The sequence below is a fragment of the Pithys albifrons genome, chromosome 10 (assembly GCF_047495875.1).
Source record: "Pithys albifrons albifrons isolate INPA30051 chromosome 10, PitAlb_v1, whole genome shotgun sequence".
Classification (NCBI taxonomy): Eukaryota; Metazoa; Chordata; class Aves; order Passeriformes; family Thamnophilidae; genus Pithys; species Pithys albifrons.
In genome coordinates, this window is record NC_092467.1 from 25,434,042 (window position 1) to 25,457,518 (window position 23,477).

The 23,477-nt window shown below is 42.7% G+C and overlaps 1 protein-coding gene across 1 annotated transcript in view; it reads right to left on the reverse strand.

The window, feature by feature from the left end:
- Positions 1–23,477, reverse strand: part of TRABD2B (TraB domain containing 2B) — a 280,531-nt gene that overhangs the window by 126,484 nt on the left and 130,570 nt on the right. The window contains exon 3 of the mRNA XM_071565549.1: positions 3,680–3,826. Coding sequence (XP_071421650.1) covers positions 3,680–3,826 — 147 coding nt within the window. The remainder of the gene's footprint in view (positions 1–3,679; positions 3,827–23,477) is intronic.

Genomic DNA, 23,477 nt, shown 5'->3' on the forward strand with positions numbered 1-23,477 from the left:
GCTGATGGCTCTGGGAAAGGAAAGAGTCAGGGATATAGGGCCCTGCTCACATCCCTTTGCTTTAGGCACCAAACTTCCCAATCTCAAGGTGAGCAGCATCTCCCTGGGATGGTCCTGTTCCTATCCCTGGGTGACAATGGAGCTGTGCTCTGACCTAAAACCTGCCTAGGACCAGGAAATATCTTTCCCTGCACTTTTCCTCCCAGCACCATCCCTTCCGTGTGCCTCCTTGGCATGGCATTGATCCCAGAAGGACTTTGGCCTCTCCTTCAAAATGCTGTAGGAGTCAACAAGACAGGTGTTGACAAATTGCACATTTCCCAAATTCTCTTGGGAAGGCTGAAGAGGCTCAAGAAACTCCTTTGTAACACCAGGTCAACAGTGTCAGTATTTCCTCTTCTGGTCCTTCTTTCTGCTCCACGATAAGTTTTGCTTCAAAGGCACCTCAGCATCTTGCATAAAGCTACCGAGAGATGCTTCATCTCTCATGGCTCACGGTAGAGGAATCTGGGAAGTTACTGCACCTAGATAAATACTCCCTCTCCCCTCAGTGACATTCAACTTTTTCACCTGCTTCCAGTTCATTACGGTGACCTCAACCATTGGCTCTGAACTGGGGCAACTGATGGACAGGTTCACCTTTATTCTGCAGCTCCTGATAACCTTCAAGGGACAAGAAGGCACGAATAACCTTAAACAGCTCCCAAGTTAACCCTCCAAGAGTGTGTCACAGCTTTCTGCAGTTCTCACTGAAGGGAGGATGGAGCTGAATTCAAGGCCTCCCTCATCCACATAAGTGCTGATTCTTACAACTCCATTCCTGATCTTTTGTTCCTTTCTATGTGATATTTCAAAGTTAAGTTAGTGGTGGCAGCTCCAAGGTCTTCTCAGACCTTTAAAGAGTTGTGACAGCAGTTGGATATCATGGAAGGATGGCCACATCTTCTAAAAACACTGTGGCACTCTCGTCTCACAAGACTGGCAGTGGTACCTGCCCTAAACTTTAAGTGATGATACATCTCACATGGGATATTTATAGGCTTTCTGCATTTGTAGGTCAATTGTTTGTTGCCACCTGAGGCCTGCAATAGACTCAGCACATGATAAATTCCTCTGCCTACATTTAATGTCTCCAGAGAAAGATCCCACAGGGATGTTTCATGAGTAATGTTTAAGCTAGGCTAACCTGATTTAGTAACCAAATGGCAAAAATTCTCCATGACAGACAGAGTCTTTCATCCTTACAACAAACCACACAGAACAAACTTTGGAATTACCCCAACTGGCCAAACTTGACCTCAATAGGGAGTTTATTTTAGGTTTTAATTTTCTATTTTGTTCTGCTTGCAGTTGAAATAAATGGTATAAAGCTGGTTTATGAAAACACTACTAAACACAAAAACCCTGTACCCAACAGTACTGCACAACATTTAGAGTTCTGCAGGGACCAGTATACATAGAGGGATTTTAATTTTCCATGGCCTGTAAGTGTTATAATCTCTATCAACTGAGTGTGCTCTGGGACCACAACTCACACCACTGCTTGTACTCTGCTTGTTGGCTTTCTTCTTCTGTATTTAAGACTGTTTTAAAACTCACATTTAATCCAGTAATTTAGAGGGATAAGCAAGCTGTTCCTCTCAAGTCAAACCCATAGGTCTGTTATAGGACAATGTGTCAATAAATCACACATATCTGTGAGTCCATGCAACGGGTGTGAATGGCCACAACTCATGACTGGGAAAATTACCCTGGTCGGGACTAAAAGACAACACAGGGCATTCCCACACCAGGACTATCTTCTTGGGTTTGCCTCCTAGTACTCTTTCATTGCATCCATGGCAAATATAACACCACATCTTGCTTGTTTATTCTGTGCTTATCATTTGTGCTGTGCCTCAACATTTCAGGAATAGTTACAACCACTGACTTCTCCGGGAAGCTCTGAAGTCATGAGCTTCTCTACCTTTATGAACTCACATCCCCACCTTCAGAGACATATTCCTACCTGAGTTACTTTCTCCCCTTTCTTTTCAGTGCAAAGCTGACCAGAATGAACAGCCCTGGCACCTTTAGTACCACACACACTTCTCTTTCACTACTGCTACATTAACCACTCTGATATGCCCTGCTTAGTCACACTAAAACGATGATTTATTTTCTAGAACTGAATTAACATTGGGACAGCAAAGGGGTTTTATCCTATTCATTACCATCAACCACACTTTCTTCTATTTGAAAATGATAACCAGATGGGGGAAGAGAGGAAACACGACCTTCTGTTCCAAATCTAAGGAACACTGATTGACCAAGGTGAGGTCTTCCTGCTCCTGTAGAGAGGCAGACTAGTTCTGTGATAGGTGACATGGAAGAGCAGCTCCAGCTGGGTGTTTACATTCCTACCTGGGACTTCTCAGAAGGTCATACCAAATCTCTGGGAAAATACCCATGGCATGGAGTGCAGTGGGGAGACTTTGTGGCCCTCCTCACTTCTCCAGCTGTTCCACTGAGAAAAAAGTGCAACTCAAGACAATGATGGCAAGATAAGATGTCTCAGAGACCTCTGCTCAATCAACAAGCTGAGCTTACCCTATCTCAGTTCTCTCTTGAAGTCACATGGTTATCCTCCATTTCCATTTCCTAATGGTAAACTGCTGTCGTAACTTAATAGACTTTAAAACAAAAAATATATATAAACAGAACACATGTAACACTCTGGTTGCCAAAGTTTATACAGGTTTGCCCCAAGTAAGTCACTGCACCTGAGTCAGGAACTTGGGAATATTTATCAAAAAAAGGAGATAGAGAATATGATATCCAAAGATCAAACTTTCACAGAATTAACAGGAAAGGAAAAAGAAGAAGCTATGTATTAAATCAGAATTTCAGAGTTTGCCATTAAGTATCAAACTGGTCTTGAAAGCAGATTTCTGCTCCATTGAGAGTTTTTACTAGGTTTGGATAACTAAGATAAATGGAGACTGAAGGGCTGCCTGAGACACATACAAAATTATTGAATTATGACATGTATGAGATGTTATTTACTTTACAGAGTATTTACATAAGGTCCACTTCCTCTTCATATATAAGCTCAAATATTATAAAGATTTCCCCCCTTGCCCTTAATGAGGGGACTACATTCAACAGCCCCCAAATATCCATAGTTAACTTCTTTTCCTAGGAAAGTTTTCCAGATAGTACATTCCTTGTTCCAAGTAACAAGCAATAGGACAAGAGAAAACAGCCTCAAGTTGCACCAGGGAAGGTTTAGACTGGAAAGCAGGAAAAATTTATTCACCAAGAGGGCTGTCAAGCATTTGAACAGGCTGCCCAGGAGTGTGTTGGAATCACCATCCCTGGATGTATTTAAAAGACGTGTAGGTGTGGCACTTGGGACATGGTTTAGTGGTGGGATTGGCAGTGCTGAGTTAACAGCTGGACTCAATGACTTTGAGGGTATTTTTGAATCTGAACCATTCTATGACTTCCCAGAGCCCAAGAGAAAACAAGGAAATTCCACTCTCGCCAGGCAAATGAGGCAGATGTAGAGAGAAAACACAGGGCATTAAAATGAAGAGGGAGAAGAGGACAGAGAGTATAAAGTGATGGCTGGGATATTGCTATTAAAGCAGCTGATTTGTTCTCAATTTCCTGGCTCATCTGGAACAGTTTTGCTCACCTGAGAAGTGTCATGGTTGAATATCACAGCATTCAGGTCTCCACAGTTGTAATGCTTGATGAGATCTTCAGTGGTATATGGGGCCTGCAAACTCCCTGCTCGAAGGCTTTCATGTTGGAGCAGGGTTTGGTTTAGAGCAAACAGCACCTGCAGAAATGCAGACAGAAGGGGAGATAATAAGTTAAAAAGCAAGAATCAAAAGAGCAAAGCCTAAATGACCAAACTTTGAAAACTCTCCTGCACCTGAGGTCTATTCTCTTGAGCCATTCTGGCCCACAGTAACAAGGGCTGGTCTTTAGGCATTCCCAAATGGAAAGGCATTCAGATGCAAGGCCCCATAATAGCAAAAGACCATATTATAGACTCCTTGATATTCTGCATGGAGTATAACTTCACAACAGATATACAACTCAAAGGTCACAGCCTGGGAATTCCTAGGCTCTCTGTGCTGGTTAATTGGCTACAAGACAGACACTGGAATGAAAAAGCCCCTAAATGAAGAACCTTCTTTTGCCTCTGACTGCTTCCCGTCCCCTAGCTTCAATCCAAAGCCCAAACTCAGCTGAAAGGCTTTTGTAAAAATCAGAATCTTCTGAAGCCACAGGTGTTGTATTGGGACTTAGTGCATGCTTGTAGTAGCAGTACATCGTTATTAGAAATTCATTATTAGTTTCCCCCCTTTAGTCTTTCCCCCTTCATCCACCTATTTGCAAAGTGAACAGAGACACAGATTTGTAACACTGCCTCAGCAGACTAGTCCACTGTCCCCATCCCAAATCTGAAAATATCAAAAAAGCAGAAGCATTCTTTACTGTGCAAATTTGGGTAACCAAAAAACTACATGTCTGTAAAGATTAGCTATTTTTTCCTTTGCATTAACCAAAAAAATTCAAAAAACAAACTACTCAAAAAACCTACTCAAAAAACAACCAACCAACCAAAAATCCCTATTAAATTTTACATTAATTACCACAAACCTTTCTAGTTTTGTGACAGACTGGGAATAATTTCTACCAGTTACCGAACCACCAAGTTTGGGCTTTTCGTGTTCAGCTTTCTAAGAACCTTCCAAAGAAATTTGATAAAAAGCATATGAATAAATCAGAACAGCAGTTAAGGCAGTTTATCACAAACCATACAAATAAACAAACACACTTTTCCTAAAATAAAGTGATATGTGGTGGCAGTTAATTCAGAATTCTAAAAAATTATATTGATGTGTCATTTTTCACAAAAAGACTCCTGCATCCCTCAGTCTGACATTTGACCACTTTTTTAGCTTTTCTCACTTATAATAGCAGTGCCCCATTCTTTCCAAAGAATAACCATCATCTCAAAATCTGGGTAAAGTAACCCATGCTGAGCTCCAGCTGGCATAGTGAGGCTGCAGTCTGTGACAAATATTCTTATTTAACTGCTTAGATTTTAACAACTAAACCCACTTCAAGGAGTGAGCCCAAGAGGATTTCAAATGAACAATGTACATATGCACTTTCAGGGTGAAGTTTCATTAGTTTAAAATTCTAATTCCCATTGACGTTTATTTGAAGGTGAAGGAAAGTAAACAATTGGACTGTATATACCTCATTTATATAACAAATAGGATGGGATATTTTATTATTAATAATAATGGTAATAATATTAATAATAATAAAGTACCTTCAGGGCATTAACAGCCTTAATACAAAGCTGTTACATGCTAACTAACATACATAAATCGATTGAGGAAAAGCAAATGTTATCTTTATACTTTCCTTTTTTTTTTTTAGAAAAAAATAGTCTTTCAACTGAACCTGTTATACCTCAATTCAGCAATCAGTTCCCCATTAAGATCCAAGCCTAAAAGATTTCCTTGCCCAGATCTAAGGGTCTCTTTAGGCTTTTCTACAAAGAGATCAACCAGGACCACAGCCTGAAGTTAAGCATCTTCCTAACTTAGGTTTTCTCTAATTTAAAAAATATGCAAAAAATACAGTTTGAAAAACTTCTAACCTTTGAAAGGATCTGAGCTTTCTTCTTTTTCCCCTAAGGGCTACAGCTCGAAGAGGAAATGGTTCATCCCAGGATTTCCTGGGGATTCTAAACATTTTGACTAATAAAAATAAAAGCTTAGAAAAACATTGACAGGAAAAATGAGAGCAGAGGTTTTCCCAAAATGCTTTTAGCAAAATCCTTCTCATTTTTGATTTTTTAAACAATGGATGTTGCTGGATTTTTATATATGAAATATGTATACACACAGGCACACACACATACACAAACCACCAGCAAACCCTGAGGGCAAGACAGTGTGTTTTATGATAAAATATTAAGACAGCAATAAACAAATCCTTACTTTACTCCCAATGCCTTTTTTTTCCTTTTTTTTTTTTTTTTTGTTCGTATGCCTTCCTGGGGAAACCAGTCCTGTGCTTTAATGCTCTGGGTCTGCCTGTCTCCTCCTTATAAATTTGGAACCTATTAGCTGATTTTAGTTACATTTGCAGAGGGTTTTCTTAAAGAAAATCATCTATATGTTCCTTAAAAATCAGCACCAGACTCCAGAAAAGCCCACAGTATTAGCTCACTTAAAAGACATCAAGACTCCACATAAGATAGAATGAGTTATTTGGAGTTTACAACAGCAGATGGATCCCATGCCCTGGTCCCAACATTTCAATAGTGCCAGGATGTTCATGCCCCTGCTCTCTGCCTCGCAGCAGCTTTGGGACCCAGAGGTGATGCTGGCCACCAGCTTGGGGATGGTCCCATGCCAGGCCAGGAGCTGGCCTCAATGATCCTCGTGAGTCCCTTCCAACTCAGCATATTCTCTGACTCTGGGATGCAGACACTGCTGCCATCGGCAGAGAGCCCATCCCTGGGTTCTAACCACTGCCCCAAAAACAACTCAAGAGGCTTTATTTTAGGAGGAAAGTTAAAATCAGAAATTCAAACACTTGAATAGCTAAAGGACAAGTATAACCACTTAACAGATTTCTAGAGAAGCCTTGCTTAATCAAGCTATAACCACCATGGGTTTAGGCTGGGTGGCTCAAATAAATTTAAAGAGAAGTGGGGTCTCGTCACAGTCGCCTGCTTGTTGGCTGGATTTGTAGACCATTTCCTTCAGAGTCAGGTTAAAGCCATCTTAAAACCTGAATTTATTTTTTCTTACTGTTCAGATAATGCCACAAAAACAACGCTGTTTCCTTTCCTTCTTTCTATCTTAATATCAGTGACCCCATGACCTCCAGCCTGAACCTCTATCTGAGTTAAATCTCCCAGAGGTGCCTGAGATTACTGAACAACTGATGACTTCAAAATAAACACACTTAGAGCAACTGCCTATACACAGTCCCACCTAATAAACAGAGCAGACAGGATTTGTTCTGGGAAGCAATGGGAAGTTTTGTCTTTGGCTCTGGGAAAGTGCATTTTTATTCACACAATTTATGGTCCTACCCTGGTGTGCTTTGAAGACATATTTGCACGTCTGTCTCTGACTCCCACTGGTTGTAACTGATCAATCTTTTTATCTGAGTGGTTCCATTCACCCAAAACACAGATTTTATATGGGTATTCAGAGACACCAGCTCAGCCCTTAGGGAAGACCTACAGGTCCTGTTTTACTGCCAGTGAGAACGGGTCCCACCACTCCTACACAGCACCAAGAACCACTGGTACACACATTTTAGGAGTTATTTTGCATAGTCTATGGCATTGTCAAGCATAGGGGGCCACTGAAGACCTTAGCTAACAGCTATACTGACACTCAAACAGTATTCCCCCTCTCCACACCTCTGGACAGAGCCAGGAGTCACACAGGAACACAATGCATGGGTTACAAAAGTCTATCTCACATAAAAATCAACTTGAATGTTTAAGGTGTTTAACTTTCACCTTCAAAAAGATGAAATATTAGAAAACTTCCAAACCTTTCATATAAAGCCAGCAGACACAAGTGCAGTGGGTCTTAAGGTCTGGAGGCTGGCACTGCCCAGAAGTGTTGGTATCATCAGGTGTGCAAGTTGCCTTGGCACAGTTTGAACTTTGTTTTGCAAACCGACTGGTGAGGCTGGGGTTTGATTTTATGTGTTATTTTACAGAGAGCTGGCTTTGCCACTTTTTTAAAGAGGGAGGGGAAGTGAAATGACATGTACCTGGACCAGGCTTAGGAACATTTAAGCCTCTCATCCAGAAATCATGTTCTTCATTGGACTTGGTTTTGGCAGTAAGTCTAGATGAAAATCCCACTTGTTCCACAGTACTCTTACTAATATTCATGTATCCTGTTTCATTGTGCCAGGTCAGCAGCTTCAGACTGGACATCTGAAGACTCCTGAAGGCCAGCAACATGTTCGTGCTGTATGTCATAACTAAGGAGGAGAAATCACAGCCTTTATACAAGAGATTTCTCCTTACCTATCTTCTATGAATTCTGTCCTTGAACAACAAAGCCCAGAAAACAAAAATCAAGTTCACCCTCATCAAATACAGCATCATTCCTGATTATGTCAGCCGTGGATAGATGGACTGTCTACCTGTGCAACCAAGAGGAAAAGTTGCCAGGTCCACCTCTTCAATTTGTCTGACTGATGTCCCAAATAGTGCCACAATGGAAGAAAGCTTTGTGGGAGCACCTAATAAGCCACTGTAAAAGGAAAGCTTATTAGCAGATAAAATTCTTGAGCAGTCTCAAACCTTCCCATGAAATATATTGCTAATAAAACAAACCAAAAATTCAGGAATTAGAAGAAAGTTTTTGTTAAGCTTAAGACTAGTTGGACTTGCGTTCTTCTGGTGTGTTTGCTATACAGGAGACTTGAGGATGAAAGACAACCCTATGAAAACTCTCAGGCCAAACTCTGCATTCACAGGACTCCAGTAGCTGGAGTTACAGGATGACCCCTTCACAGACCCATGATTAATAACAATACCACAAAAACAAGGACTTAAATTTCATACTGTGATGTTAATTCTTGAGCAGGCTATGTATTGTTTTCCTTTGCTCTCTCTTTTGGACATGTGCCACCATAATGCAAATACTAAATAAGCATTACTGGAAGTGTTTGAGTGACTATATCCTGTCACGGCCCAAACTGCCATTCTGGAAAAGAAATGCCCACTCTCCTACCCTTCAATACAAACTGCAATATAAATATTGAAATATACAGTTCTGCAGGGGTTCTCTTTTTGTAGTTATCAAAAGCTGTAATCAAATAGAAAATAAAATATACAGTTTCAGGTCAAAATAGCAACTTGGGGGGAAAAAACCAAAAGACAGAAAAATGCAAGTCCCTGATTTTCCAGATTAATGAAAAGCAATAAAAGTGCTTGCCCAAATCTGTTCAGTTCCATTGGTTTCCAGAAGACGGGTTTCCCCTTTCCTTGAATCTCTTGTGCTGTTGCTAGGAATTAGTGAGCTGTGAAACACCTAATGAGGTCAGCATCAGGAAATAGCTTTGGAAAAACAGGTCCTGGGGGACCTGCTAAAGGACTCCCCCAGTGTCCAAACGAAATCCTGGATGCATCAGCACATTGTACAGCCGGGGCTGTGAGAGGAACGTGCCCAGCTTTGTTGTTGTTTTTCCTATAAAGGGACAGCTAAGGAAAGTGAAACTATTAACTCATCCACTGGAATTTCTACTCACAAACTGTGCCCCCTGTTAATGCTCCTCATAAAAGCCTTTCGGCTAGTTAGTTCCATATGTTCCCCAAACCCGCAGTTATTGCTTCTGAAAGGGAGGAGTAGTTAACAGTCTGTGGCTTGGCACTGACCGGGGAGACCCAAGGACCTCGCTTTCCCTCCCTCCCTTTCAAACTGCCAATTAACCACTTTAATAAAGCAGTTTGAATCTGATCAAGGCACTTGGGAAACCTTGACCCACCACCCATCCTATGGCTTATCCACGACAGTGACACACAGACACAGTGTAGGACAGAGCAGTCACACTCCTAATACACAGCCTGGGGACTAAGATTGGTTTTCTTGATTCTAGGAAAGCTGCAGGCTGACTGGGACTCCAGACTTTGGGCCTACATGCCCAAAGCTCCTGCTGAAGCTGATTTCCAACAGCCTGACTTCAGCCCCCTGACTTCTCTCTTTATGCAGAGTTCCCATGATGAACTTGCATGTGCAAAGGTAATTTTTTTAAAGTTTACTTTCACTGTGCTTTGACTGAATCAAGATATTTAAAAACAACAGAGGATTTCTAAACAGAAAACACTGCAGTATGGACGTGACCCCCATTCCTTCAGCACCAAGCCCCCACAACTGAAGGAGGCTGATGGCAGCTGTCACACATTCCCTGGGCTCACCATACTACGCTATTGCTTCTGCACCAAGTTCCCAGCTATAGCAGGGCTGGGGCAGGCAAATGGTTCAGAGCCTGGAGAGCAGCTTTTTGGGGTTTTGGTGGGTTACCTGACAGAACAGGCAAGATAGCAATACTTTCCACTCTGAGATGCAAGTCTTCTCTTGCACAAGGTCATTAAGTCAACAAAGACCATGGAATTCATTTCTGTCTTGAAAACACTCTAAAAATATATACTATATATATGCACACACTATAAACACCTTAAATAGGACAAAAAAAACCCCAAAAATCTTAAATATATAAACTGAAGCCATCAGCCGCTGTATCAAAAGCACTATTGCAAAGAAGATAACATCTGAAAACTTTTCATCTAAAGGTAGTGAACTCTGTTACTTTATAAAGGCACTCAGAATCCAGATTAATGTAGAAGAAAGGGAGGGGGGGAAAGAGCTTTGATATGGAATTTCTATCCTTTGCCCTTTTGTGGATCACCACTCTGTGGTGGGAGGCAATTTTAAGTTTCAATGCCCTCATCGCATCATCAGTGTGGTCACTTTTGCCAGTAACTCAGCTTGATGTCCAACCAGTCATGGTGAAAGTTATCCTATGTAGGATAACTCTCTGCTTTGGTCAATGTCCAAATTCAAGCTTAGGCAAATAAATAAAGAAATAACAGGAGGATGGATTTGTGACTTAATCAAAATTGAAACACTGGAAGGGACAGAATTACCTCTGTTAAATTTGCAGTCTAAATGTAGGGCTTGTGTGGATCTTGTATGTGGGATTTTCTCACATCCAGTATTTCTGCACAGGTCTAGTTTCTCAGATGTACCAAGCTCAGTAGACTAATTTTGATGAGTAAATCTGTCTAAATGGCTAAATGTTTTCACCAAATGAGTTACACTCTGAGCAGTTTAATTCTGCATATGTTTTTTCAATAAAGAGCAACCAGTTCCAGTAACCAACACCCTGGCCAGCAGTGATGGCTTGCAGGTCCAAGAGACACTGGTTAGAATTCTGGACTGCAGTCTTAGGTCTTGTCAGCAAAGATGTTCACTGGCCATGGCCCTGCTGCCTATTTGGTGATACCCTGGGCTTGGCTGTCAGCCTGGGTCCTGCACACCTCAGGGTCCCCACTCTGCTGCTTCCTCTGCCACCACCCCAGCAAGCCTAACCTGGCCTCCAGCTCCACTTAGTCTTTCCTGTCCTGGGGGTATCTCACCAATCCCTAGTCAAGAGAAAAACTCTATATTCTGAGACCCAAATGCCTCCTCAATGTCAGGGAAAGCCCTCCTGCCATGCAGCACAAGAGGTCTGTGGGCACTGGAAGTTTGTGAGGAGGTTTCTGGAGAAGAACAGTGCTCCGGGAGTGGTGCCACAAGGGCTGTAGTGCAAAGGTGTTATTGAAACAAGAACAGCCATCCCAGATAAGTCCAACACTCCCTAAAAGTGTCTGGTAACAGATACTTTGGAAAAGCGTGCAAGAAATGAGGTGAGCAGAGGGTGAACTTTTCTCAGACAACACTTCCCATCTTTTGGAAATCTGCCAGTTGGGGAGCTTGTGGATGAAAATATCTCTTCTTCTATCACTCCTTCCCACCCACCTCCCTGTTCCCCATGCCTCCACCTCAAAATTATCCCCGTGCTTGGTTGTACCACACCATTGAAGAACAGCCATCTGCCTGATCTATGCACAGAGCAGCTCACAGCCTGCTACTTTGCTCAGCAACTGCACTCCCCAAAAGGATGCCTGGCAGGATGCCCACAGGGCAGTGCCCACGATCACTTTTCTCCACCTTAAATGGGCACATTGTCCCTGCTTTCAGGATCTTCACCTTCAAAGGGGTCACATGAAATCCTTCCCAAGAACCTGAAACTCCATTTGTGCTCTTGATTCATGAGTAAAATTGTTACTAGGCCCTTATGGGGTTTCAATTTTTCTTTTTTGTCTGCAGCGTAACAGAAGGAATGTGGGAACATGCCCCGAGCAGAGTGTACCACTCAGCCCTGGTGACGAGTGAGCTGCAATGAAAGGGGCACCCTCACGGGAAAAGGCAAAGCTCTGGGGCAGTTTGGGGAACTCCTGGCTTTAGGGACCCGGCCTGAGAAGCTTTTTAAGTCCAGCTTCATGATATGCTAAACATCCACTCATTGAAAAGTGCAGCCTGTCCTGGGTGTATTTAATTTGGGGTTTATTCATATTACTGCTTAATTTTGAACTGTTGCTTTTTAATTATCAGCTGAAACTACATAGTAAAATGGACTAGCCCCACAGGCATGTTTTTCTTTCTATTATATTACAGTGAGGCAGCAGATTAACTCCTTCAGCCATCCCAGCTTAACACCTCACGATGCCAGCATGGCCCCTTTCCAGACTGCTGCTCCTGCAGCAAGAACAGCTGAAGGGGACATATGTCTTTATATCCTGAATTTCCAACTCCCAGCCCAGGGTATCAGCACAAGCAGGTGCCAATTTCAATATGTGTCAGCATGCTGGAGCATAAATCACAGTCCATCGGGAAGGGCAGCACTTTCCAGTGAGCCAGATCGAGCTGCAACCTCTGGCCAAGGACAAACACTTTGGGGCAACAACTGTCTCAGTTTTCTAGTCTCCATGTGAGTGTGAATGAGTTGGCAGCTGCAGAAAAAGGAATGTTTCCTAAGCCTGAAGGGGACTGCATGCTCATGAAGAGAGCAGGGAAAGGGGGAAAAAAAAAGTAATTAAAAAAGTCCAGATTTGGAACAACACGAGGTAAGGAAACTTTCAAGAGGAAGCAGGGAGCTGAACTCATAAAGGATAAGCATTTGTTGTGGATTGTTAGTTTTTCTTTTAGTTTAGCATTACTTCAAGTCTGAAGTAATTTTATTATGCAACCTGGTTTTGCCATTGTGGGAAACAGTGACCATGCACAGGGTACCTCACATTTGTTAATAAACACGGGCTTGATCTGGCAGCCTGCTCTCTTCGGGTCTTCCTCACCTGGGGAAAACCCCTGTCATTAACCTGGAGAGATGATGGGACTCCATCTGTGCCAGCTGTTATAGGGCACAGTGATCCCCAGGTGGACTTACCGGGACAGACCCTCTTTCCTCCTGGAAATTCCCAGTTAAATCCTCAGGATCAGCTTCAGGGTATAATACAGACCTTGTAAACCACCCGTGATGGGCAGTGCTTTATGCACCCCCCAGCAGGCTCCCTCTCCCAGAGCTGCCACATCAAAGCATGAAGGGCTGGAGCCGCTGCCGGTGCTCCCAAAATTACCTCCCTATCCTCCCACTGACAGCCAGAGGGGTTTGGGGTGCAGGGACAGCATGTGAGCCAACAGCCCACCTGCTCCTCCAGCACAAAGGCAGTGACATTTCAGCTCTGGGTAACAACAAAAGGCCACAAAACCACTACAAACAACTGCTCAGAGGTGTTTTTTTATCAAAGCCTGGGAAAGGGCACTGAAGGTGATCAATCATAATTCACCGGGAAAACAGGCAGGCGCTTTTTGGGAGTGTACAGCTGAGCCACACCAGTGTACTCCTCAGAGGCAACTTGCTGGGTCTCTGTGGGGAAGCCTGCACTGAAAATGGCCCTTTAAAAAGCTCTCACAGATCCACATGCTGTGGCTGATATGTGGAGCTGCCACCCTCTGCAAGCCCCAGGGCCAGCCTGTGCTGTGCCAGAGGAGCTGCCACCACAAACCTCATTCCCATGTCTGTGTTGGAGGGGACAGGTAGGAAAGGCTCCCGATGGAGCCAGAAATTTAACAAAAAATAAATTCAGCAATTCCTGCTTCAGGGGCCTTTCTGAGGGAGGTGCAGCAAAGGCAAATGTACAGAGAGAGATGCCCATGACAAAAAAAAAGTCACTTTGCAGCCCAAGGCACATGGGGAAGAGGGGAAACATCCATCCCTTAGGGCCTGGGGAATGCATATTACAGCCCTGACACGGCCTACAGAATTTTTGCCTGGAAGGAGCTAGTTACATAAAAATTATTCAAAATTCAGTTAGTCAGGGAAAGAAGGGTGACCCACTCATCAAATCACAGCAGCTCAAATTTCTAATATCTACTTGTAGCCAAGCACTTGCCTTCAAATTAAGCAGAGGCCAAGAATAATTGCTTACTATTCACTGAGATATTTACATCAATTATTTGGCAAATAAATTCAGCTAACAAATAGCTTCAAGGAAACTGCAATCTATTCACAGTCAAGTTGCCAAGACAGAAGAAATTTACAAAATTAATTATTTGTAACCAACTTCTCTGTTAGCTTTCAAGGTCAGAATAATAAATTCAGACAATTTATTTTCTACTATATATTAGGCTCCCTCAATATAATTCTATTGTTTAAGAATTATAGGAGGTTATCTTTCAAGATACAGCTATAACTGGTATATTTGCATTATCATTGGAACTAAAAGATCTTATTGCCTGAAAGTCTTTTAAGCCTGGGCTAAACAGTCTCCACTTCAGTCAGAGAATGCCTACAAAATCAGGTACCAGTGAGGATATGCTGCTAAAGAATCAAGAAGAGCGTTCTCAGACTTTTGCTTTCCTGGCTAGAGCCAAGAATCAGATATTGCTGTAAACCATTTAGATAAATTGGCAAATTCTAAAGAAAGCACTTCATTCACATCATACTTTTGATTTCTTTTTCCTTCTAAGAAGAAAGGATCTAGAAGAATATTCATCTCACAGCTTTAAATATTCCTCCCATAGGTGCGATATTTCCCCACACAAATAAAACCCAAAAAGGGTAATTAATACTGTTTTCAGGCATTATTCTTCTCCACACACACAAACAGCAATGAAAATACTTGAAAGAGATCTGCCTCAGGTTCACCTGCTGCCCCTTTAGCCTTATCTCCCCACTCCTTAGATACAGTTCCAGAAGTTGAGCCAAACAAACTCTTTCCCACTCTCTTCTTTTTCCTTGCCTATTTAATACTGATGGCTCTGTAAATGTACCCACAACTAAGCAAGTATACACTGCCATCCCCTGAAACACTCCGTGAATGTCCAGCAGGTTTTTTCCCTCTCCAGCTGTGCTTCACCAGGAAGACTCACAGAAATCCTACAGCCATTGAAGACATGACGAAGCAGCTCAGACAAGTCCTGAAAACCCCAATGAGAGGAAAAGCCATTCCTGAAAGCAAATCTCTTTGCTGTTACCCTGGAATAATACAAATGAATAGAAGCCTTTTGCACAATCATGACTGTGGGGCTGGATCTCAAAGGCTTCAGCCCACTATTCTCCCTCAGGACAGCAGGGAAGACTTCCAGGGAGGAATCCCAAAGCAGTGGTGTGGGTATTAAACAGAGCAGAGAGGATTGCTTCCAGGTTTGACTTCACTTCCTAAGCCTGACTCGTAGGAGCACAAGGAGTTTCAGAGCCAGTCTCATCTGGTGTAATTTAGCAACGTTCTGATGATTGACATGTGCTGAAATCCTGTCTGCACACCCTGGAGGAGGAGACAGGGATGATGCAGGGGGTAGGAAATGACATCCTTCACAAACCTGTGGGGGATCAGCTAATTCTGAAGATAACATCTGTTCTGCATTTCTTCCCTGCTCATGATCTTTTTACCTTCCATAAAGTAGGTGAGATGGGGAGTAGGTTCAGGTGGCTTTATAAACCAATTTCTTTGCAGATGGAAGTTGATCAGCTTAACATGCCCCAACCATGCTTTACTAATTCACTTGGCAGGGAATTTTGCCCCATGTTTATATTTTGTACAGGGGCAGTTATGCTTGCCATTTAATTGTACCTCAAGTTTTGAGATATAGTTATAAAATTCTAAGAAACTTCACTTGGATTTTGAAGAGCAAATGCTCAGGGCCACTTAGAAATGAGGTGAAGCTCTGGAATTATTCAGTGCACAAACAATAAACACATCTGAGAAAGCTGTCAGAGAGTTTATACAGAGAGGCAAAAATTGAATAGATTGCAAAAGAAGTTGCTCAGGAAAAATGCTTTATTGAGCTCTGGTAACTAGAAGTTACTGGATTCAAGGCATTAGAATACAAACATTACTAAGACAAAGACTTCATGGAGTCTTGTTTAAACTGCAAATTCTGACTTTTTTTTCTGATGGGGTGACCTCTCCTCTTTGCTTTTAGGAAATTAAATTACATTTGGTTTGCCGATTTTCATCACATTTTGCTTTGGGCACAAATGACTGAGAGAAAAAGCTCTGCTCTTTCTATGCTGATAGAAACTGAAAAGAGATTAACCAAAAAGCAATAAACTATTCCTTCTGAATTGTAAGCCCTACATTTTCTTATTAGTGTCTACCCACACTAATTTGAAACTTAGCAAGGCTGCTTTTCTCCAAAGCTGTCAGCTGAAATAAGCTAGTTCTGTCCTTGCAGGCTGCATTTGCCAAAGATCCTTCTGCTTTCAAAACAAGCCCCCTCCACCAAATATATCAAGATTGTTGCTCTTTTCAGAATTTCCCACAGGTACACAGCAAGGTTAAAGAGGGAGCAAAAAGTATCACGGTATTTTTCAAGCTATTGTCATGGGAATGCTTTGTACACAGGAAAGTCAGAGTGAAGTCACTCCCCGTGCACAGCTCTAAAGGTAGAGGGATCAGTGTATGAGCCAGTGACGTGCAAAGATTGCAGACCAGAGCCATTAAAGAGGGTCCTGAGGGTAGGGGAAGAACTCACGACGCAAGAAAACACTAGTTCTGCAAAGATCCACAAAATCCCTTTCAATTACAATGGGAGTTGCTCAAGAAAAGCAATCCCCATTGTCTTCTCTTTGGACTTTTCATAAGAGCACTGGGAATGGCAGAGCAGATGTCTCTGTAGCATCTGATGAAGGCTGCAGCCCGTCCTTAGCACTTTTGCCAGCCTCTTCTCTAATAAATTCAGAAGCTCTGGTACCCAAAAGTTTCCGGATGATATTGCAAGCCACCTATTCAGGACTATCTTGCCTCTGTTACACCACATGACCTAGAGACCAACTCCCAGCTGGCACTGGCATTCCTCAGAACTGGTCCTGCTGCCTACCATGCAGTCTTAGAGTTTGACCCTTTGTATTCACAGCTAAATGCTACCAGATGGATGCATCAGTTCAAAGGCTGGTGGAAACAATTAAGATTACAGGAAGCTGCATTTATCCTTCCACCTATAGCACTGAATTAATCATGGCTGATAGAGATCTAAGCAGAGCAATGAGGTCTTGCCTTTGTATCCCACTCAAGGCTCTGATTTATATCATTACCTGTCAAGAGATGGCAGAAGGTTGCCCAGTAGCTGCTGAATGCTTCTCTCCCACCCTTTCCCTCTCCTGGGGAGACAAATATAAGCCAGGACATTCCTGCTCTGCTCAGGATGCCATGAAACCTAACCTTGTGTTGACACAAGCATTAGGCCCCAGGACTGTATAACAGGTCACTGACAGAAAGATATAAGATAGAGCTTCCAAATTTGGGTGGCCACACACAGGCAGGCACTGGAAGGGTGTGTTGCTGGCTCCCAGAGCCAGCATCCCTGTGAAAGAGACCCAGTAGCTGATGGACACCCTCATCAAACCATTTTGCAGCTGTGTCTTTTGGTGCATTCAGTGGCTGATGCTGCTTGAGATTTCTATGGGGCTTTTATGAGCTGTTTCCTTACTAGGCTTCAAAGGTTGGATTTTTTTCTAAACACAGGAAAAATCCAGGGACCGCTGGACAGCTGCATCCCTCTCGCTGCTATTAAAAGAATGATAAAGAGGGAATGCCAGAACCCATCCAATGCTAGATAGGACTGGATGTCAGAATGCCCACACGTAAATTTCAGTATTTGGGATCAAATAAGTTAAACTGCCAGTGCTCTGCCAGCAGTCTAGTATCAAGGACTAAAAGGGGACCCTCAGAAACTGTGAGTTCAGGGCTTTCTTCAGAAGCAGATCTCCTGAAGTCCAGTTCCTCAATCTTCCAGCAACACACTGATGCCCACATTTCATGTCAAACACGAAATGGGAATGGATCTGTTACCATATGCTGAGCATTTCTCCATCCCTGAGAGGCAAAGCAAAGACAAACAAGAAGGCTTGAGTCAACACAAGGGTTAATTTAAGAATTGAGCTTGCTTAAAATAAAAGTTGTCACCAACCAAGAAGAACAAGTAGCCATTGAAGAGAAAACTGTTGAGATTTATGGGCCCCATTCTAGAGACATAAAAGTGGAGTCAATCATCATCTGAAGTTTATTTTTTTAATAAGAGCTCCTCAAACTTTCCCTCCACTTTTCGTTGGCAGAAACGTAGGCTGGTGGCTGTGAAAAAGTTAAAAATTAGGGGTTTCCTAAGTGGGAGCAGAATGCACGGCTGCTCTGTATGACCCCGGCTACTCTAACAGCTACTGCTAATTCCCAGTGGAAGCATCAATAGCTCGTGAAATAGACTCCTTTCTTTTCTTGTACAAATTATTCATTTATATTTTTGAACTTCTGAACCTCTCGGCTTAATAGCAACTCCACAAAAAAGAAGGAAAATAATTGAGTGTTTATAACAACAGGCATCTTTTTTGATTATCATCCCAGGCTGTGGCAGTTTCAGTTCAGTGAAGCCTTGGTTGTGGTTGTAGCTGCTCTGCAAAACCATTCAGAAATAGGATGAGGAGAGGAATGGGAAGAACATCTCCTCCTGCATTGGAACTGTAGTCACTGGACATTTTGAAAATTCCCCAAACACAGTTTTACTGTGATCCACTTACTCCCTAAACTATAACCTACCCACTTACTACCTGTTTGAGTTACAAGCAGAAATTAAAACACTGCCCACTTTTATGTGCTCCAGCCTCCCAGCGTGCAAATGAGCAGCAGCACATCAAAATGTGGACCATAAAATGTTGCAAAACAAAGCAAGACAAAAACCTTAACAACCCACCCACACATGCGAGGAAAGAAAGAAACAAATCAAGGGAAAATAATAGGAATAAACTGTCTTTGGCCTCTTAGTTTTTTCAGTTGTAAATGGAAACCAACGTGACAGTGCTGTAACAGATGACAGTCTAATTATTTTTCTCTAAAATATCTACAGTTTTTGGATCCCCCACTACCTCCCAAAAAACTTAATGGCTTTTAAGTAAAAACGGCTAACACTAGAAAATGTGGTTACTCAATGGAAAATGGCAAGGGCAGGCTCGGGAAGTGCCCATCTTCCTCCAGCAGTCACTTTAACAAGCATTAAATCACTGACTATTACATTCTAGATAATTTGTTGCCCAGTATCATCACTTTGTTGATTAATATCATGCTAACTCATAATAATGCTAGATTCATAACAGTAAGCTTTGCAAGACATGTTGTGAACCAAACACCCAGCCAGGGCACAATCCTTTGCCCTCTCAGGTCAGTGGTGCAGCACAACCCCTTTTCAAACATTTGCCTCTGTTGGAGTTATTTATGGGTGATATTTTTTAGCACTAACTCTTTCAAGCTGATGGATCTACACCAAGCTAAACCACTCCATTGATTACACAATGAAGTGAGGGACTCCTACCGGCTTTGCCCATACATTACAAAAATCACCTGAAGGGAAAAATTGAAAAGGACCAAGTTTAACAGTCTCTTATGGGTGATCAAGACATTCCCTGCAGAAAGTCATGTTTACTTACACATCTTTCCTTTCTCCTTAGTGGGGGTTCTTCAATGAAGCTTCAGAATTCCCTGAGGCTAGGCTAACCCCTTGTGAAATTTGTTCCATAAAATGAGGTCCCCTGTGGTTGGAACATGTTGATGGTGTAGGACTTGAGTGGCAGCCACCACCTGCCGCTATCCCAACCACTGGCATTCAAATTGAAGTTCATTCATCACATGCTTATGGTCAGACCTAACCATAAATGAGACACTCCGCAACTTTGTTCTAAAATATTTATTACTTCTGAGTTACTACATTAAGACAGAAAATAAAATCGAAACCCTAAACCCAAAACAAGACAGAACAGTTGCATGTCAGTAAAAGGCTGAGCAGGAGAGCCTTGGGCTCCTGTTGTACGTATGTACAGGTTATGTAAAGGATCCCTCTTGCTTCCATCAGTGGGCATTTATCCTGCAGTCAGTAAGTGGATGATTTCCATTACATTTCTTCACCCCTGAAAATAAAGTGTATAAGACAGTGGAAACCTGAAGGGATAAGAATGCATTTTGTCCCCACGTTCGTGTTGCAATCTTCTTGTTCAAGGCTAGTGAATTTATTGCCTGTTCTTAAACAGGTGATGGATGGGGTACAAGTCTCCAAGCAATTATGTTCCTTCCTGTGAAATAAAGCTGATGAGCCAGAGGTGATGTGAAGGCTGAACAGTAAACTCAGCCCCCAAGGAATCCATGAAGGACTTCATCCTAGAGATGCAAACCCTGAAGATGGTACTTTCCCTTGCTTGTTTTGCTCAGACAAGGTCTTTGGACTTCAGCTGGGACTTCTCCCTCTTCTCTTTCCCTTAGCCGGTTGGGGGGAGGAGGAACCCTTTTCACTCTGTCTTGGACAGCTGGTGTTTTGCCAGCTCAACCCAGGACAAATTAGAAGCTGGTCAGGCAGGTTTCTATCACAACCACCCATACAATTTTTCTGCTGTTCCAGCCCTGATTCATATGAGAACTCTACCAATGTGTCTGAGCAGGGACTTGCAATGGAGCTTAGAAACAAAGGAAAAAAGTTTGCGCCTAGTGGAAAAGACACTAACTTATGTTTAGATGTGGGTTAGCTTTCCTGATGTGGGTTTGGAGAAATCCCCTTTGGTAAGAGGAGAGTGAGACACAATGGGTTTCCTTATTTGAAGGAGTGGCAAGGAGATGAAGATGAGTCACTTGGTGCAGCCTCATGAACCCATGTCTCAAAGGAGTGTGATGCACAGTGAGACTGGAAGAGCCAGTCACGGAGAGGAGCTGTCTACAATTAGCATGGAATTTTCTGCCACAGCATTGCTGCTTTCCAGGCTAAAGCCTCAGACATTGCACAGTAATGGGTCTTCAAATGGTGGACATCTCATTTCTTCCAAGTACTCAAGTGGAGCAACCTTCACACCAACCTTTCCACTTTCAACATGAATGAGAAAACTTCCTTTAGCAAATATTTGAATCACTTTTCTTCCTTGTGACACATTAAAACAATAAAAAAGTCACAGCCAGTTTCTCTATTAATAACAGTAAGGAAATAATATGAAGCAAAAAAATCCACACAGAAAAACATAACAAAAGTGGTTTGTTCCTTGTGATATAAATTGTTTTTTGTAAATTGAGTAGGCAAAAATCCACATAAATGGGCCAGAGCAATAGGAAACTTCAGCATTTTGGTCCAATTTCTTTTGAAGTATATGGCAATCCTATGATTGATTTCTACGGATCTTGGATCAGGCCCACACAGAATTCAGCACTTTCCAGGTTAGAACAGAAGCTCTACAAAAACACCTTCCCATAGTTCATACCAGAAACGTGACTGAGGTTTCAAACAACATTGAAAATCCCTTCTTGAAGTCTGAAGGAGAAATGAAAAGAGGCTCGAACAATTTCAAGTGAGAAAGCCAGCAAAGCTGCCGAATTAGCTCTCTTTATACCTCTCCTACGCTCCAGACTGGATTTGTGTTAGAGTTGTATCCTCAAAACCAAACACAATTTGCTACAGCCCACAACAGAAATTGAGATCTTCATTTATTGTCAATGCTGCCTTCTCTCCAGGGTTTGTTCCTCTTAAACATTGTTTTTCTCTCTCGCTCTTTTTTCCAGTTCCCTTTGGGCAACTAAATACAAACATCATTTTTGTGACGCAGGGACTCCTCCTGCCTCCCAAGGCTTCATTCTTGGAGGGTTCTTATTCTTTCAGATCTCACTTCTGTTCAAGTTTTTATTCCTTTTCTGTGCTGGCTTTGTGGACTATGACTGACATCTCAAATGACTGACCCACAGGCTGCTTGTGTCACATTGATTCCTGTCTCTTTGTGTGGGATTTTTGAGGAGTGTTCAGAGCTGGTCTTGCTGAGGGCTAAAGTAACCCAGAGTTTGTTGCAAAGAACCAAACCCAGAGTTTGTTGCAAAGAACCAAACCCGGAGTTTGGTTGCAGAGTTTGGTTGCTCAGAGCTGGTCTCGCTGAGAGCTAGTAACCCAGAGTTTGGTTGCAAAGAGGCTGTTTGGATAAGACCATCAGAGACATCTTTGGGACACTCATCATATTTCTTCATTCTATAGCATGTTTGTTTAAAGACACTACTGAAAACCCCAACCCACATAAACCCCACAACCAGTTGATATTATCAGTACCACCACTCCTGAACAGCATAAAGATAAAACTTTGAAGGCAACTTCCCCAAAACCTTGCTAGCAGCCTTGAGCTGCTGTTTTCCTGCTTTCAAACTCAACCCCACAGAAGTCTCCACCTCCAGGCCTTCGAACACCATAAGACATTTCAAACTCCTCAGTTTCAAACTACATCATTGTGTTAGCCCTGGCTGTTAACTAGAGCCACAGTGTCTGGGTACGAACAGAATTACACGACACATCACTGGCTGTTTGCAAAGCCCTCCTTCCCTCCCTCCACCTCCTGTTCCTTCCAAGCGCCACTTCTCCTTGACCTCATTGCAGCCAAGCTGGGCTGACTGAGGATATGCTGTCACACAGCACAGGGAGACCAGCTCCAGCCTGCCCTACACACCGGGCTTTTCCTGACTCCCTGACACTTCTGATCTGATGGATTTTGTAGTGGTCTTGTAAATGGGAATTAGTTATGCCTGGAGGGTCAAGGTTGTCAGACCTCATGCTGAAGTGCACATGTACTCCTGAAAGGAAAGCTAACAAAAGCAGATTCTGTGCCAGGCTAGGAGGGGAAGAAGATATCAACAAATTGACAGAAAACTGCTTCTGTGACTTTTCAGCTCAGCAAGGACCAGGCAGCAGGGCGCGGGGGTAGGGGGAGGAAAAGGGAAAGGGAAAGGGGAGAAAAGGGAAAGGGGAGAAAATGCGAAGGGGAAGAGGAGAAAATAGAAAGGGAAAGAGGAAGGGAGGGGAAGGAAAAGGGGAAGAGAAGGGAAGGAAAAGGGGAAGGGAAGAAAAGGGGGAGGGAAGGAAAAGGGAAGGGAAAAGGGAAGGAAAGGGGAAAGGGAAAAGGGAAAAGCTCTACCACCACTCAGTGTACTGAATAATGTCAGGGAAAGAACTCTTACTTTGGTCATGGCTATCACATCCTAGCCAGGATCCTTTACTAATGAGGAAGGAATTAAAAGCATTGCAAGAGGTGATGAGCTCAGACAGCCTGGATAATATAATCCTCTGGCTTTACAATGATGCTGTTAGCACAATATATACATAAATAAGAGTGAACACAAAAATACAGCTAATGAAGTAACAATAGCCTTGGTTGGTACAAGTCAGCCTAGGTCACCTAACAACAGTCAAAAGACTCAACAATGACAATTTTCTGTACTTCACAGCTTATAATCAAGTGAGTTGCACCAATTCACATGGACTACAGTGCAACTGAGTGAAAAGGATTTCTTGTAATGTGTGAGGTGGAGGAGGGGTTGGGGGAAG